At 53.9% G+C, this 16,291-nt stretch overlaps 1 protein-coding gene across 6 annotated transcripts in view; it reads left to right on the top strand.

The window, feature by feature from the left end:
* TRAPPC9 (trafficking protein particle complex subunit 9) overlaps positions 1–16,291 on the top strand; it is a 578,288-nt gene that overhangs the window by 425,742 nt on the left and 136,255 nt on the right. For all 6 annotated transcript variants that reach the window (XM_040494495.1, XM_040494496.1, XM_040494498.1 and 3 more), the window contains one exon: positions 15,569–15,722. In XM_040494495.1, the coding sequence (XP_040350429.1) occupies positions 15,569–15,722 (154 nt within the window). The remainder of the gene's footprint in view (positions 1–15,568; positions 15,723–16,291) is intronic.

Below are 16,291 nucleotides of genomic sequence, written 5' to 3'. Positions count from 1 at the left end.
CTGTCTTAACTAAAATTTGTCAGACTTTATGCTGGTGGCTCTGAGTTTTAAGAACATTCATTTGTTGTTGACGTAACCTGTGTTGTTCTGTGAACAGCCTCAGAGACTTCACTGTCCGGGATGTGACAGACACAGTCCCACCTGTGTGACTTTTGTTAGGGAAAGCAGCAAAAAGGCCTCTAACAGCTCAAGGTTAGGGGATTGCTCATGAATTACTGTATTTTGTAAGAGAATCACTTTAAGTTTTAGAGGAATAGAACTAAAGATAATCAGCCCTTCATTAAGCCCTTGCTTCTCACAGATTTGCTGCAAAATACAGTTGTCCTCAGGGTATTACAGGGTATTATAGAGTCTGTCACAGCCCCGCCCCGCTCACCCTCTGTCCTTCGAGGTGTGGAAGCACGTGGTCCTTACCTTAGGAATCGCAGGGCGTATGGCACAGGAGAAGGTGCGTTCCTCTTCCGGGAGCCGCTGTTTGCGAGAGCTGTGCAGGATCCCAGCAAAAGTGCAGGTGAAAACCACATAAGCCCCCTGAACAGGCCGAATACAGGATTTGGGGGTCCGAGGAGGGATCGGGTCCTTGCTCGCTAACGGTAACTAGTGGTGGCTGCCGGGAGGAGGGAAGAGTGCTGCAGGGATGTGGAGGTGTGAGGGTGGCAGTCCGGGTGCCCAAGAGGCTGAGTGACCACCACCACCATGGCCCGGACGCACTTCCTGGCCAGTGGCTCACTAAGCACAGCACCCTGCGGGGAGGTGGGTTCCCTGGCTGTTTACACCTTACAAGGGAATCGACTTGAGGGAAGGCAGTCACCTGCCAGGCCAGGGTTCAAGCCCAGGTGTCGTCTTTCAGGTGGCTAAGAGCCCACATCATGGAGGCCGGTGGTTTTGGGCTGAGACATTCGCACTGTCTTCTGGCACCACATTGTAGAGGGAGAATGCATGTCTTTAAAGCATGCGGTTTGGTCCCTTTAAGGCCTTAAGCGCCAGGAGACCCCAGCGCCCCGCATGCCTGCAGTTCTGGGCTGCGTCCTTGTACTGTGTCCCAGCGCCCCTCTCTCCTTTACTGCCCACCAGTATTTCACCACAAGGACATGCCACTATTATTTGTTCACCTGTTGGGCATTGGGGCTGTTGCTCCTTCTGACTTTTATAGATCTGCTGCTCTGGCCATTTGCGTGCAAGTCTTTGAGAGACTCCTGTTTTCATTTCACTAGCTCTTAGGACAGGTCTGTGTATAACCGTCCAGGAATCCGGGAGCCCTGCTCATCGGAGCCAGTCCGGGGTGCGGCCAGGCTTTCTTGCACTTGTCAGGCAAGCAGGTGCACGTCCCCAGTCTGGACATGCGCTCACGTGGAAAGCTCCTTCCAGGTGGCTTCTTGGTGGCTTCTCAGTGGCTTCTTGCGCTTGGCTGCCCCTTTACACCCCTTCTGCGAAGTGTCTGTTTCAGTCTTTCGCCCATTTTTGGTGAGGTTGTTTGTTGGCGCTCTCGGTATTGAGTTGTGAGCGTTCTTTATTGTCTGGGTACGAGTCTCCTGTTTGCTTCAGGTGCTGTTTGAAGGTTCTCAAGTTTTAAATTCTTATGAAGTCCAGTTTACAATACTTTCTTTTGTGCTTCGTCTTCAAGTTCACTTAATTTTCTGTCATTTCTGTTCCATGGAACTCACTCTGTCAGGTTTTTCAAAATTTTTATTATATTTTTAAGGTACAAAATTTCCTTTTGCCTCCTTAAAAAATATTTTCTATTTCTTTACTGCAAATCCTTATTTTTTTGTTCCTTCCACGTGTGTTTTCTTTTATCCTAGGGAGCATGTATAATAGCTGCCTAAAAGCCTTGACAGTCACAGCATTTGGATCAGCTTGAGGTTGGCATCATGGGTGCTTGAGAATTGGTCACGTTTTCCTAGGTTTTTTGCATAGCATTTATTTTAAATTGTCTTGGGACATTGTGACTGTCATTTTTTGTGGACTATAACTCTGCATGTTACTTTTTATAAGGCTCTGGAGAACACGGATGGCCTGTTTGGGCATGCAGCCTGTCTGGTGAGGCTCCAGTGACAAATCCTGCTCCCCATCCTTGGGTGGAGGTCAGGATCTTAGCTCCCCAGCTCAGTTCCCCAAGCCTCTGCTTCCTTCGTTTGGGTCTATCCACTTGTGACCTGGAAATCTTTAATAACCAAGTGCAGATCGTACGGCATCTGCTAGTCTCTGCGGCGCTCAAACTTCCCTGTGGCGAATTTCAGGCTGCCAGCGCGACACCACGGAATGCAGTGTTGAGAAGAGATGCCTACGGTTGGCTCCCGTGGCCTGGTGTGAGGTGGCCTCAGCGCGCCCGCGGTCCGTGCCGGCCCGTGCCACTCGGGGTCAGGCCGCGGCACGTGTGTGCGGCTCCGGTCCCGTGTCCGCCCTCCACGTCCTGGCCGTGCCGAATGGGGTCCATCCTGTGTGCACGCAACTCGGAGGTGAATCTCAAATGTATGTGTGCGTGTTGAGGGCTCAAATCCCAAACCCGATCTCTGAGCCTTTGCTGTGCCTGGTTGGGTTGGGGGATCCCCTTCCCTGGCTCTGTCCCCTCTTGGATTCCCTCCACACATACACATGTCCTGTCACACCTAGGTACCCCTTTTCCTGGTGTTTCTGGCCAGAAAGACAGTGTTTCTATCAGAATTACAGCCATCCAGGCACCCCGGGCCACGCCATGGGCAAAGTGAGAGGACGGTGTCGGGGGCTAGTCCTGTGTGACTTTGCTCTGCTTGTGTCCCCCCAGCCCCCAGAGCTCAGGGGCTGTTTTTGTATCCGCCTGAACTTTGCTTTGCGGTCAGTGGGGGTAGGAGGGGGCTGAGCCAGGTGTCTCTAGGCTGAGGAGGACTCGGCGTGACTTTAGTCCCTCTGCTCTTCCCTATGGGGTCACACAGGACCAAGCCGACCCCTCGTTTTCATTAAGATCTTCCAGGTTATCCGAGGCACGTTGCAGTGATTCATTCAGCAAACACTTGTTGAACATTCAAGTTCCAGGTCTGTGAAAGATGAGTAAGACCTAGTTTCCTCACTCCGTAGAATTCCCGGTCCAGGGGATGGAGATGGGTGAAGCAGACATGTCAGGAAACCACCGTGTCGACACAGTGGGCACAAACCCCCCGTTAGTGTTCAGTGTAGCAAGGACGCGGCTCTCATGGGATGGGGGTGGGGAACAGGGCGGAGCAGGCTGGACCAAGTGTGTCCCTGAGCAATGAGCCAAGGCCCAGCCCCATGAGCGTGCTGAAGGTCCGCGGGCAGGAGGCGGTCCCGTGGGGCAGGCGCGTGTGTGCAGGTGAGTCACGACAGGTGAGGCCTGAAGGCGCGTGGGCCCAGGCGGCGGCAGCCTTTGGATGCCTTCCTGCAGAGCTTTTATTTCCTGTGCCCTCGGGGTTCTCTTCTCCCTGTGGCGGGATTAAGTGCCAGCGTGGATGTTGTGGATGCCGAGAAGTGATGCCAGCTACCACCGCCGCTTGGGTGTATACTCAGTGCTCAGCGCGTGGCTCGTGGCTTTTTAAACTGTCACTACTACACTCTGGGGTTGGCATCATTGTCTTTATTTTTACAGCAAGAAAATGCTTTAAAAGGCCAAATGATGTGCTCAGGATGACACAGACATTGTTGAGACAGAGCTGAAATGCAGACCCGGATTTCCTGTCTCCGCAGCCCCGAGAGCCCCGCTCTCCCTGCGCTGAGCTCAGGCTTCGGATGGGAGGACCCTGGCGGGTCCCTCTCCCCGAGCTTGGCGCACACCTTCCAAGCGCGTGCCAGGGAAATCTGTTTCCTGTTCCTGTTTGTTTTCCTCGTTTAATTTAGGAAATAAGAGCTTTAACTCAGAATCAATGAAATGTGTAATTAGATGTAATAGCGCTTTTTTTTTTAACTAATGGCAACTGATTTAGTATGATTGAGGCATTTTGTTAACAAAATGGGGGCATTTCACGACCTTAAATCAATCTGCTCTGTACTGAGTGGTTCTGTCTGGGGGCGGGGGGGGGGGGGGTGGACAATGCTTCAGCTACAGAAAAAGCTTTCGGGGTGCCTCTTGGTTGAGCCAACATTTTCTTGAGCACTCACGTGCCAGGCACGGTGCCTTGGACTAGGAAGGTGAGGACAGGTTAGGTCTCTACTTGTCGTGTGGGGAGAAACGCGTGTTCAGTGCTAATTTCATCAGTAGACACTTTGCAGAGAAACTACTAGAAGCACAGAGGGTGAGAAAGGAGGTGGTTCGATGGAAGGTGACTCAGCCAGGTGAGGGTGGGCCGGGTAAGCCGACTGCTGTGTGAGCGTGAGCGTGGTGGGATGTGGAGGTGTGGGGACAGTGGCACCTTAGCAGTGGTGACAGCAGGAGGCAGCTGGAAGGAAGCCTGTGCAGCTCTGCGGCATCTCGACTTGGAAGTGCTGGGGGGGGGGGGGGGGGGGGGTCACTCTGAGCCGTTTTGCAGGGGGAGGCTGGCACGGACCATCCCCAACCTCATAATTATTTGACCCAGCTCCTTCCACTTTGCGATGGTGCAGGAGCGATGCGTATGTGGTACGGGGTGGTGACAGTGGCCATAGCTCCCCATCAGCCGGAGATCACGAGGGCCCACAGCCAACACCGAAAACCATTCTGTGCCCACACAGCCATCCTGTCACTTTGTGTACAGTCTTCATTACATCACAAGGGACAGTCAGCACTCAGTTATGAAACAGGCTTTGTGTTAGATGGTTTTGCCCACCTGTAGCCTCGTGTGTGTGTGTGTGTGTGTGTGTGTGTGTGTGTGTGTGTGTTGTGAGCAGGTTTCAGGAGGGCGTGGCTCAGCTGTGGTGGGCGGTAGGTTGGGTGTGTTACATGCACTTTGACCTGAAGGTACTTTGAACTTGGGATGGGTTTGCTCACTGCTGTCCTGGAGCCAGCTCTGGTGCAGTACTATGGAGGACTAGGTCAGAAAGGCTGTTCCTGGAAGCAGGATCAGTTCAGGCCCCCACTTCTTGTTTTCCTTCCCCCTTGAGTTCGGGACCCAGGATCTATCCCAGAATCACCGCCCCACCTGCCCCGCCAGTGCTGGCCTCGGTCTGGCCTCTCCAGCCCACCCTCTGTTAATGTAGCGCTGTGGCCAGCTGGACCCCTCACACCAGGCCTCACCGGGGCTCTGGTGGTGCCATCTGCTGTTAGACCTTCTGGGGCCGCGTGCTGCACCCGGGACCGTGGCACCCTCCTAACGCTGTTTTGAGGCATCCGAGCCCTGCCATGTCCCGGCTACTGCCTGGCCCCTGTGGCTCCCCAAGCTCGCGCTGCTAGTTCAGGCTGGGCTCGGCCACCCGTCCTGCGCCCAGCATCCCGCTGATGTCTGCTCACAGACGGAGCGGGGCCTGGCCCAGAGGAGGGCCACGTACTTGTTAGAGGTTCCTCTTTTAGAAAGTTGTTTCCTCCCTGGCACTCTTGCCTCTTTGAAAGAGTTTTGGCCTTCGGGAAATGTATTCTAATTTTTATTTCCTCCAGGAATCTCCTTTAATTCTGTGTCTGTGTTCTATAAATAGTCTGTATTTATGCTGTTTGCTGGCCACACAAATGCTATTTTGTACACAGATGATAATTAGGCAATTTGTGAGTCCCTTTGAGAATTCCATACCTTGGGAACTTCGTTTTTCTTAGGGCAACGCTCTCTTGGATCTGGGCCACCGCACCGGCCTCCACACTGGCCTTGTCACCAGTTACCCCGCCAATCCAGCCTTCCATCTGGCTTCTTCTGTCAGCGCAGGGATGACTGATCCCTGCCTTCTGCTAAACCTCCTTGACCCCGTCTGTCTGAAGAAAGCTCTGGAAACTCTAGGAAACCACTTGGCAGGACCACGGTCCTCCAAGGCCGGCCTCCACTTGTCCGCACCCCCAGGAAAGTGCGAGCCCTTCAGAACCAGGGCGGCTCGTATACATTGTGATCCGTGTCCTGGGCACAGCGTACCGGGGGCTTGGGAGAGGAGGGCGGGGCCGGCAGTTAGAATGACACCCCAGGGCAGGAGGCCTGGACTAGGGTGTGGGGAAGGAGGCAGGGGCTGCCTCGCCTGGAATCCCAGGCCTGGAGGGCAGAGGGGAGTGGGGAGTGCAGCCCCGAGGGAGGTGACATGCAGAAGGCCCAGGAGGAGTGTAGGCTTGGGCACGTCGTGTGTCTGGTTTGGGGCGGATGGATCTGAGGTGCCGGTGGGAAGGTAGAGGTGCAGTAACGATAGCGATAAAAGAACTAGAACTTCTAAAAGGCTTTCTTTTTTTTTTTAATTTTTTTTTTTACATTTATTTATTTTTGAGAGACAGAGTCAGCGTGAGCCGGAGGGGGGGGGTGTGGTGCAGAGAGAGAGGGAGACACAGAATCAGCAGCAGGCTCCGGGCTCCGAGCTGTCAGCACAGAGCCCGACACAGGGCTCAAACCCACAAACTGTGAGATCATGACCTGAGCCGAAGTCGAACGCTTAACCGACTGAGCCACCCAGGCGCCCCTAGGCTTTCTTATTATTAAGCACACACTGTCCTAGTTAGTCCACAGATCACCTGCTTGTAGACAGGTAGTGTGCTCGTTGTACAGGAGACACGCTTGAGGCTCGATGTCCAGGATACTCCTGGGGCACGATGTGACTGTTGCAAGAGGAGCGCCGCCTTCAGGCGAGAGAACCGAGTCCGCAGAGGTGACTCACACGTGTCAGGGCTTGGCCCTGGGGACCGGTCGGCGTCTGCCAGGCCACCTGTGACCCTTTCTGGGCAGCACTGTGATGTGGGGAGACTCGGCTCCCCTGGACCCCGGGCGCTTCTGCTCCTCTGACCCCTGAGCCTTGGTGTGCCAATCCCACCACATGCTGCTCGGTGGTCCGAGTCCCAGCTTCCTCTCCTGTAGGATCCAGACTATCCTGTGACGACACTTATCACCCAGGCGGTGGATACATGGCGGAGAGCCTAGTGGTACACCCGGCCTGTGAGGAAGTCCTCGGGGAGGGGACCACTCCACAGGTGCGGATGTAGTCAGGTGCCCCTGACCCCTGCCGAGACCGTCCCCGTGGCTCACAGGGAACCCCCATCCCCAGGGTAGGTGACTGCAGGCACGTGGCCTGTGGAAGGTGGGGGAATCCGCATGCTAACGTGGACAGATTTCTGCCCACAAGGGCTGATAACAACGTGGGAATTTCTACAGGCTCAGCTCCCTTTAACAGGAACGTGTTTCTACAAGGGAATTTTTATTTCCGTGGAGGATGATTGAAACACCAGTGTCCTTGAACACGTCCAGTATATTTTCATTTACCTTTGGAATTGGCAGTGTACGGGATCCTTGTGCCGCGTTCTGATCGGTTTCCCTGTCTGATCGATCTGTAGCTGCTCTTTGAAAGCTACTTTAGGGTTATTTAACTCCGTTGGTCCTTTTGCGTCTTGACGAGGGAAACCGCCACGGTCCGTCTTAAATCCAGATGTCAAAAATACTTCTGTGTATTGCTCGTGCATTCTCTCTATGGCAGCGTACTAGGGGGAAAAACCTGCCAGAGATGTTTTCTTCCTGTCTCTTTCTCTTCATTTCTCTGGGCCTGGGGTCCTGGCGGTGAGTGTTTGCCCCTACTCACTGGGGGGGTTTGGGACCGCTCTGTTGTGTGGTCCTTCGTGATGCACTTAGCAAGGTCGCCTTCTCGCTTTGGAGACTTGCCCCCCCACCCCCACCCCACTGGGCTCTGGCTTCTGGGAAACAGGTGTCCCAGGTGTTGCCTGGACCGGAGGGAGGACCTGGTGCCTCGCCGTGTGGTCGCCCTTGCTGGCCCCGTGCACACCCGCACGCCTCCTTTTACTGGGCGCTGTTTTCCGTGCCAAGGAAGGTACTTACGGGTCCTGAAATCAATGTTCACCTACAGCCGTGCAAGCTAAGGGGTTGTGCCTCCACACACACGTTGGCCGAGGTAGAAGCAGGCGCTCCTTGCGTCCCACGCTTCAGACCTGGCTTCTCTGCAGCGGGGCCACAGTCTCCGGACACTGGAAGCAGCGTTCGTTTCGTCCTTCTCCCTCCGATACAGAAGAAAGTGTGTAAAGTTTATAAAAGAAGTGTCTGCAAGTGCAGGGTGTTCCTGGAGCTGCACCTGTCCCCTCACCGGGGGTCCCAGAGCAAGTTCGGCGCGTGGACACGCGGTCCTGCCCTGGGTGGGGTAGGCATGGACGCTGGCGATCCCCGGGCACCTCGGAGGCTCAGAAAGCAGAGGGGGCAGGCAGGGACGCCTCTCAGGGAAGCCGTTTCGTTTCGGCCAGGGCTGCAAGGGTGGGTGGAGTCAGTTCCCTGGAGGTGGGGCGGGGTGAGCACCAGCAGCTAGCGTCCCAAGGCTGCGGACCCCAGTAGAATCCGGCTGTTTTTAGTAACACCTGATGACTGTGTGGGGCTGTTTCCCTCTTGTGAGCTCAGTTCACCCCTCTGTAAAAGTGGGTGAGTATAGAAGTATAGAATGAGACACTATGACTGCAGGAGCTTCCTCGGTGTCACGGGGGGGGGGGGTGTCTTCACTGGCCCCTGTCTCTCGTGGAACCAGCTGGACTCTGATTAAGGTACCGGGGTGTTCAGACCAGACAGTCACTCTACTGAGAAGTTGTCTCGGCGGTGAGAGGCCACTGTCACCTGACAGCCACTGTAATTCCCACCCTGGGCCTTCCCCGAGCTCATAAAATCCACACTAAAGAGGTATGTGTGTTCGAAACCCCTTCAGTTTACAACGAGGAACTTGAGATTCAGACAGACTGAATACCTCAGAGACCCAGGCTTTACCAGTGAAAGAGACTGGGCATCTATCTGTGTGATGCAGGCTTCTGCTCGGCTTGCCCTGGCCTCGTGATCTTCCAGCCTGTGCATGGAGCAGACGGGGTGGGGGGCAGAGCACTGGACCTCAGACCCCTGACCCCCAGCCCCAGGCTTGTTCATAAGCCGCACCGACCCATAGTCCAGCCCCTCGGGCCCTGTAGCTGCACTAACCACAGCGGCCGCAGGTGCACAGCTGTTGACAGTGGACGGTGTTCATTGCTGAGCACCCGCCAGGTGTGCGCCCGGAGTTCAGGAGAGCGGGGATGCCCGTCTGGACTCGTCCAGTCACTGCCCGCTTCGGGCTCCAGGATCTTCAGGCCTGGTGAGGAATTCCTCACCTCCGTTTGCCATCTCTGTGCCCTCAGGCAAGTTATTTTTGCCGCATACAGACTTAATCCGTCTCTGGGCTGCTGTGAACATGGAGATGATGGCGGTGAGGCACACTGATGACACCCAGGTGGCCTGTGGTTGGCGCAGTCCCTGGTGATGCTCTGATTGGATTGTGCTGGGCTTTGGTGTTTGGAATCCAGTGTATCTTTTCTCTTCAATTAAAAATAATGGCTTTTCTCTATTATAATTGATCTATGAGGCCTAAGAAGAAAATTATCTTCTTTGGGTGTGATCCAGATGTCGATGTTCATGCCATTTTCTTGCCTGCTTGGAGCCCCTCCTCAGGATGGATGGCGCCTCAAGGTTGACTGCTTCCTTTCACTTGGGCTGTGCTTCATTATAAAACAGAATAGGCCGGGAGAGCCGAGCAGACGCCCATGTGACGCGGCACATAAATTTAGAATACCAGTCTTATAACTATCAATTATCTCCCAATGAAAGTTCAATTTAATTACATGTGGATAGTCCTTCTAAATCCAACTCCCTGATTTGTATTTAAATGTCATCATTATGACTTCCCTGGTGAGGTTATCAGCTGTTCAAAGACTGAATCATATGATATTTTAAAAACCACCGCTTTTATATAGACTCTTCAAAAATCACAGCACCTTTTTCCAGTGCCAACTCTTGACTATTATTGTCACATTTGGCCATAAAATTAAGCATGAAAATTGGCATTCAGTAGTCGTATTAATTTTATTTAACTCCGACTCATCGAAGATGAACAGGATGGAGTAGCGGTAGGGACTATCTGACTGGGAGGCCGGGGAGCGCTCCCAGGATATTGCATGTAGACTCACAACCGCATCTCAAATGAGAGTGTCCGCGGTTCCACGGGCAGCCGAGGTTACCTCCGAGGCTCCGCAGTGCCGTGGGCTCCTGGTCCCTGACGAGGGATTAACCACCATGACAGCAGGTGCTATTTATAGCGCGCCGCTTGTGTGCTGGGCACTGGGCTGACCATGCTGTGTCTACCGTCTCACTTAAGCCACACAAAACCGTGCAAGGTGGGGTTCAGCCCCAGTCTTAGCTGCGGTGTTCTGCACACCCCGAGGGACTGTGGGGGTGATAGCAGTCTCCCAGGAGGAAATGTGCAGCGAGGGTTTGTGCAGTTGGGCAAACCTTGTGGAGAGCTGGCCCTTGAGCACGGATTTAGAAGATCTGAAGGCGTCCTGTCCTGACAGGTGTGTGTGGGGCCTGGGCCTCTCCCCCATCTGGGATTCAAGTCTGGTCCTTTCATCTAATCCAGAGGGACCCTGACAAAGTGCCACACATGTTTACACACAAGATCAGACTTTTCGACAGCATGACCAGCAAGCCAGTGGGCATATTCCCCACTTCAGAAAATGAGGTTGGGTTTCGAGAAGTTACAGGGTACGTGGAAGATAGACAACTGAGAAAGCCCTTGCGTGGAGCTGGCGGCCGAGCCCTGGAGGTTGCCTCCTCGGCCAGCAAGTGGCCGGGCTCTTCCACTCTCTGCCGTTCACCAGGGATCAGTCTCGCCCTGGCATCCCTCGCAGATGCCCTCCCGCTTCTGAGACCACACTGGACAGAGAGCCCAGAGAACAGATTCTTGCCCCAAGTCAGCCACTGACTGTAGGTCATGCCCCTTGCGCTCAGCGTCATGCTGCTACTTGATTAAAAATAGAGACCCTGCCATTTGTGACAGTGTAGATGGACCTAGAGGGCGCGATGCTAAATGAAGTAAGCCAGAGCGGGAAAAACACCGTATGATTTCACTTCCATGTGGAAACTAAACACACACAGACACGAGCAAACAAGAAAACAGACACAGACTCGTAGATACAGAGAACAAACTGGTGGTTTCCGAGGGGAGGCGGGCCGGTGACAGGCAAAAAAATAAGTCACGGGGATGAAACGTACAGCATGGGGAGTGTAGTTACTAATACCATAGTGCGCTTACTGTCGGCAACATTCAGGTGGCGCATAAGCATTGAATCACTGTGTTGTACACCCGGAACTAATATGTGCCAATTATACTTTGAAATGAAAAAAAAAATTAAAATAAGTAGAAACCAACAACGGACAGGAGAGGCATCCTGGTGAAAAGGTGTGTGAAGGACGATTTCCGTGCTGGCGTGAGTCCCCCGTGAAGACCGTACGGCTACGTGCCGAGCCCCTGCAGCTGCCCCAATGGAAGGTGCGCCCCCACACCCTGTGGGTCCTGGGCCCACCTGTTCTCCTTTCCTTCTCTTTGTCATTACTGAAGATAGTGTTTTCCGGTTTTGCTGTGATTTGCCAGAGGGTCAGCTGTGTTTGGGATTATTTTTTGGACACTTGTTTGTGGGGGATTGCACCAATACTCTCCCATCCGTGTTGCTTCACCCCCAAGAAGAGGTTTCACAGGGCCATGAGCTTATACCCAACTGAGGAGGGCTGTGCCCGGGAAGTTGTCCTTGGCAGGGCAGTGGGGATGCCATGGCTTCCGTGTCTGCTGAGGGTTTTGTTGCTTCCTGGTTATGAGGAGCGCTTGCTAACTGAGAAGAGGGATGTGCATCGTCCAGGGCGTGAGGCTGATCCTTCCCTGGGCTGATGGAGGCTGCTACCAGGCCTGGGTGAGAAGGTGTGAACCCTCTCAGCCCTCCCTCCGGGTCAGGTACTGCCGACCGCATCTCTGGTTGGGTTGGAGTGGGCATCCAGCTCTGAACCCAGGGCTCTGTCCTCTGCCTGCTCCCACCTCCCTGGTCGTTGTCATTGCCGGGAGCACTGTCGTCCCCAGTCCGCGTGGCTTTCTGACAGAAGCAACAGCCTCAAACCATGATGGCTGAAGCCAGTGAGACGGCTGGACTCAGAGCCAGGACCCCTCCTGGGGCTCTCAGGCAGCCCTCCCCGCCCCCCCCCCCCCCCACTGCCGCCTGGTGCTGTCCCTGGTGCTGCACGTAATACAGCAGCTTCCCACAGCGGGAGAGGTCACTCATCAAGACTGGGCTCTAGGAAAACAGGTCGTCGCACACTGCCCTCTCCTTCCTGGAGGTGAGGATAGAGGCGGAGGTGGTGATGTCTGGGGGCTGTGCTCTGAGACCACGTAGCGATGTCCAGGCCAGCCATGCTGCCCGTGGTTTGGGGAAATAATCCTTGGCCTCCGGCCTTGGCATTCTGGCTCCAGGGCTTGGAGCTGGGTGACCCTGGTGCGGTACTCGGTTTCTTGGTACCTCAGCATTAGCACCTGTGGGAAAGGAGGGGTGCCGCCTTCGGGATGCTCACAGCTCTGTCACAGGTGGCGGGGCAGTGGCGGTTCACGTGCCAGCAGGCTTCACGGTCACTAGGTCTGTGTCCCGTTCCGGCTCTGCACACGGTGTGAGCAAACCATCATTTCCTTTGAGGTGCTCTGCCTGAGCAAGAGGGAGCCAAATGGAGCGAGAAACAAAACCGTGGTGCTGAGTCTGAGCGACAGGCTCTGTGGTGTGGGGCTGCAGCCCGTGCCCAGCGCCTCATCAGAGCTGTGAGAAAGCAAACCGCGCCCGTCCTTACACTTGCTGTCATAAATCAGACGAAGGTACGTGCAGGATACTTAGCACAGGGCTTGGCACGTAGTGTCTGTTACATTTCATTTTCTTCCCCCTTCCGTGTTGTGGGCCCCGTGGCTATGATTTCATCAAGGCTGGGGGCGGGGGGGTGGGGGGTGGGGCGGAATGTAGTGTGATGCTTACTTCATCGAGATTGTTCAGAAAAGCCCTTCAAGTGATCACATAAATACAATCCTGGTGGCCACAGCATCTGGGGTGTCTCTGGCCCCGGGGATCTGGCATTCTAGGTGCGCTGTCTCCTTCTGTGTTCAACAGGAAGAGCCTGGTATCCAGAATGTTTCCAAACCCCTTTCAAAGGTGAAAGTTATTAGTTCCTTTTGGGTTATCAGGTGATGAACTGAAATTGGCGTTTTTAGTGAAACTTAGGAATATTCTGACCTTTAGCTTAAGGAGAGCCCTTGTTTGGTTCATTCTTCCTTCGAGGTGGGGGCTGGAAAGAGCCTATACCGAGTGAGACATTAGAGGCACTCCTGCTGGACATGTAGACACCTCGCAAGGGAAGAAATGTATGTACAAAAAATGGCTAATAAGCTTCTCAAAAAGCGTTCTCTTTCAGGAACGATTCAGACCTGCAAATTAAAACATCAGTGAGGTAGCATTTCGCCCCTTCCTAGCAAAGGTGGAAAATCGATCATGGCCAGTATTGGCAGGGGCGCAGAGAGAGGGGCGCCAGCCTCGCTGCCTGGGGCGCGTGCCCCAGTGAACGCCTTTCTGAGAAGGAACTGGGCGCCCACCTGCCAGCCTTGACCTTTTCCACCCTCTCGATTCGGTCTCTGCTTCTAGATGTGGACCTCAACCCGCAGCATAAATGCAGACAGGAAATTGAAGCACAAAGATGTTTAGGATTTTTTTCAATAGTAACTTTTTGAAAAATGGAAAGTATGAGTCTGAAAATAGCGGAATTGTTAAGTAAGCGATGACAGGGTTGGGTGACAAGACGTTCTGCAGACTAATTTTTAATGATGTGAACGTGTTCACAGTATCTTGAAAGAGTAAAACAAGATATAAAATGCACGTATATATGTGTGTGTTTGTATAAAATGAGACGTGTGATAACATACACCTATAGTACAAGTACTTAGAAAAAAGACTCTAGAATTAAAGTATTACAATTAGGGTTTAAGGATGAGTCCTTGTTTCTTTATTGTGCTTTTTGCTGTTTTCCTGCTTTTTCTGGGCTTGAAAAGAGTTTTACGGGCTGAAAAGAGAGTCAGTGTGACTCTGGAACGAAGTTCTTGCTATGGGATGCCGTGTTCTCTGTGTGCACAGGAGTCTCTCATTCTTTGGGAGGCTCCAAGCCTCAGACATCTCCTGGCCAAAGGCCATCCATTTGCTGACACCCCAGTAGTTTTCGCTAAGCTGTTAAGGTTCTTGGGGTTGAATCTTAGGCGTGTACACCCCGAACAGAGTAGCAACTCTTGTCTCTTGGTTGTCCCACGGAATAGCCCCGAGGGCCGCTTAGATGATACTGGGTTTGGCTGAATGTTTGGGTCACACCAGAGTCTGGGATAACACACTCACTTTTATCCTTTGAGGGACTCTGTCAACTTTCGGTTGAGCCAGAACGTCGGGGGCCTCACATAAAGAAAACCCCTTCCTCCCCTTCTCCTTCCGTCTATCCACGTAACACGCCTTTACTGAGCACCTCCTGTATGCCTGATTCTGTGCTAAGAGGCAGGGTTGCAAGCATCAGTGAGACGCAGCCTCTGCCGGCATGAAGGTCACGGTCGGGAGCTGAGGCAGGCTGCAAGCAGCCGATTAGAGCGCCCACACCTGTGTGCCATGTGGCGTCTACATGTCAGGTGCTGTAGGGTCTGGGGGTGTAGCAGAAGGGCACAGGTGCAGAGGTCAGGCAGGAGGTGAACGCCGGCCCAGGCTGTCTGGGAACGTGCTTAGTTCACGTGTTCGTTTATGCGGGGAATTGTTGGCCGAGTTGCTGTGGCGTGCCAGGCATTATCCAGGCCTGGGAGACTGTGGGAGCAAGACCACACAGACCTCCGTCCTCAGGGAGCTAAATTCCAGTAGAGCTGTTGGACAGCAAAGCCCACACGTTCGTGTCTACAGCGCGTGGGAAAGGCTATGGCAGAATGGATGCTGCCGTGGAGGGGAGGCCGGGGGGGAGAAAGGAGGAGGATGCTGTGGGGGAGGTGCCCAGAACACCTTCCTTAAGCTCAGACCTCGAGAGTGTGGGGCTCCAGCCCCACAGCTTAGCACTAACGCTAAGGCAGAAAGAGCCTGGTGTGTTCTAGAAACTTCCAGAAGGTGGAGAGGGCTGGACACAGCAGGCAGGGAGGCTTTGTGGAGGATGTGACCGTTGAGCAGAAACCCGAAGGGGTGGGTGTCACAAGACAAGGTCCTGGGTGCAGGGGCCAGAAGGGGATGGGCGGGGTGTAGCTGGTCAGGCCTGGTGTGTGTGAGCAAGTCCTGTGGCTGAAGGTGAAATGGGAGTTGATGGGCAGGGCTCTGATGAGGAGGCTTTTGGGGCCCCCAGGGCTAAATAATTGCTAGTCCTCTCTGATTTTCCACATGGGGTCCCGTCTGCTTTGTCCTGTTCCAGAAATTACATTTCCTTCGGGGTATGTGAGTCTTCTCTGAGGTTGGGCTCTCTGACTGTGTCTTCAGCTCTAAACTGTGTGTTGAACCAGCTCTGAAGCCACTGCTACCCTGGGAGTCTATTATTTCATTTTCTTGGAATGAATCCATTATGAATTACTAACGATAATGATTCATTATACCGTCTCACGCTGGCATGTGCTGATTCTCCAACAGCCAGCAGAAGATACTGCCCTGCTGATTAATCCTCTGCTTTTTCCCCCCTTCTCTTAGAATGGCCATTCAAGTGGACAAGTTCAGCTTCGAGAGTTTCCCAGAATCCCCTGGGGAGAAGGGACAGCTTACAAATCCAAAGCAGCTGGAGGAGGAGAGGCAGGAGGCCCGCGGCTTGGAGATCGACAGCAAGCTGGACGTCCACTGGAGAATCATATCCTTTTCACGATGGCCGCCCTGGCACTGGGCACACCCTGCTTGGGGGCTCTGCCCTCTGGGAAGGACCCCCGAGGGGCTTCACCGTGGAGCTGTAGACAAAGGGTTGTGTCAAGGAGACACGGACCAAGGTTGTCCTTTCTTAGCCTCTTCCCACTCCCAGGGCCCCACCAATGGGGTATCAGATCAGGGTGAGGAAAGGCCACTTCCCTGGAACGTCTCAAATCACATGTTTCTTGCCAGTGTTGATGTTTGTGTTAGTGACACGTTCTCATGCCTACCTGTCAATGCTGGGCTCCAGGCTTCACAGACTGTCTACTCCTCCCGGTCAGTTGTCCGGGAGACTGAAATCGCATTGCACGGCTTACAAGGCATGAGAACCCTGAGGGGTTTCACAGGGGCAGTGCTGCACGAGAGCGCCTAGGGCAGTCCCCGGCCCTGCTGCAAACTTGGGACGTGCCTGGCTCACAGCAGGTGCTCCATTCCACGAGCGAGCACGTGAGAGGATCCCAGGCGCACTTGTGTGAGTGTTCGACTGTCTTCCAGAGCACCTGCTTTGGGCTGGGT

The sequence above is a fragment of the Herpailurus yagouaroundi genome, unplaced genomic scaffold (assembly GCF_014898765.1).
Source record: "Herpailurus yagouaroundi ecotype Mexico unplaced genomic scaffold, PumYag 186, whole genome shotgun sequence".
Taxonomy (NCBI): Eukaryota; Metazoa; Chordata; class Mammalia; order Carnivora; family Felidae; genus Herpailurus; species Herpailurus yagouaroundi.
This window is presented reverse-complemented; position numbering and strand designations above follow the sequence as displayed.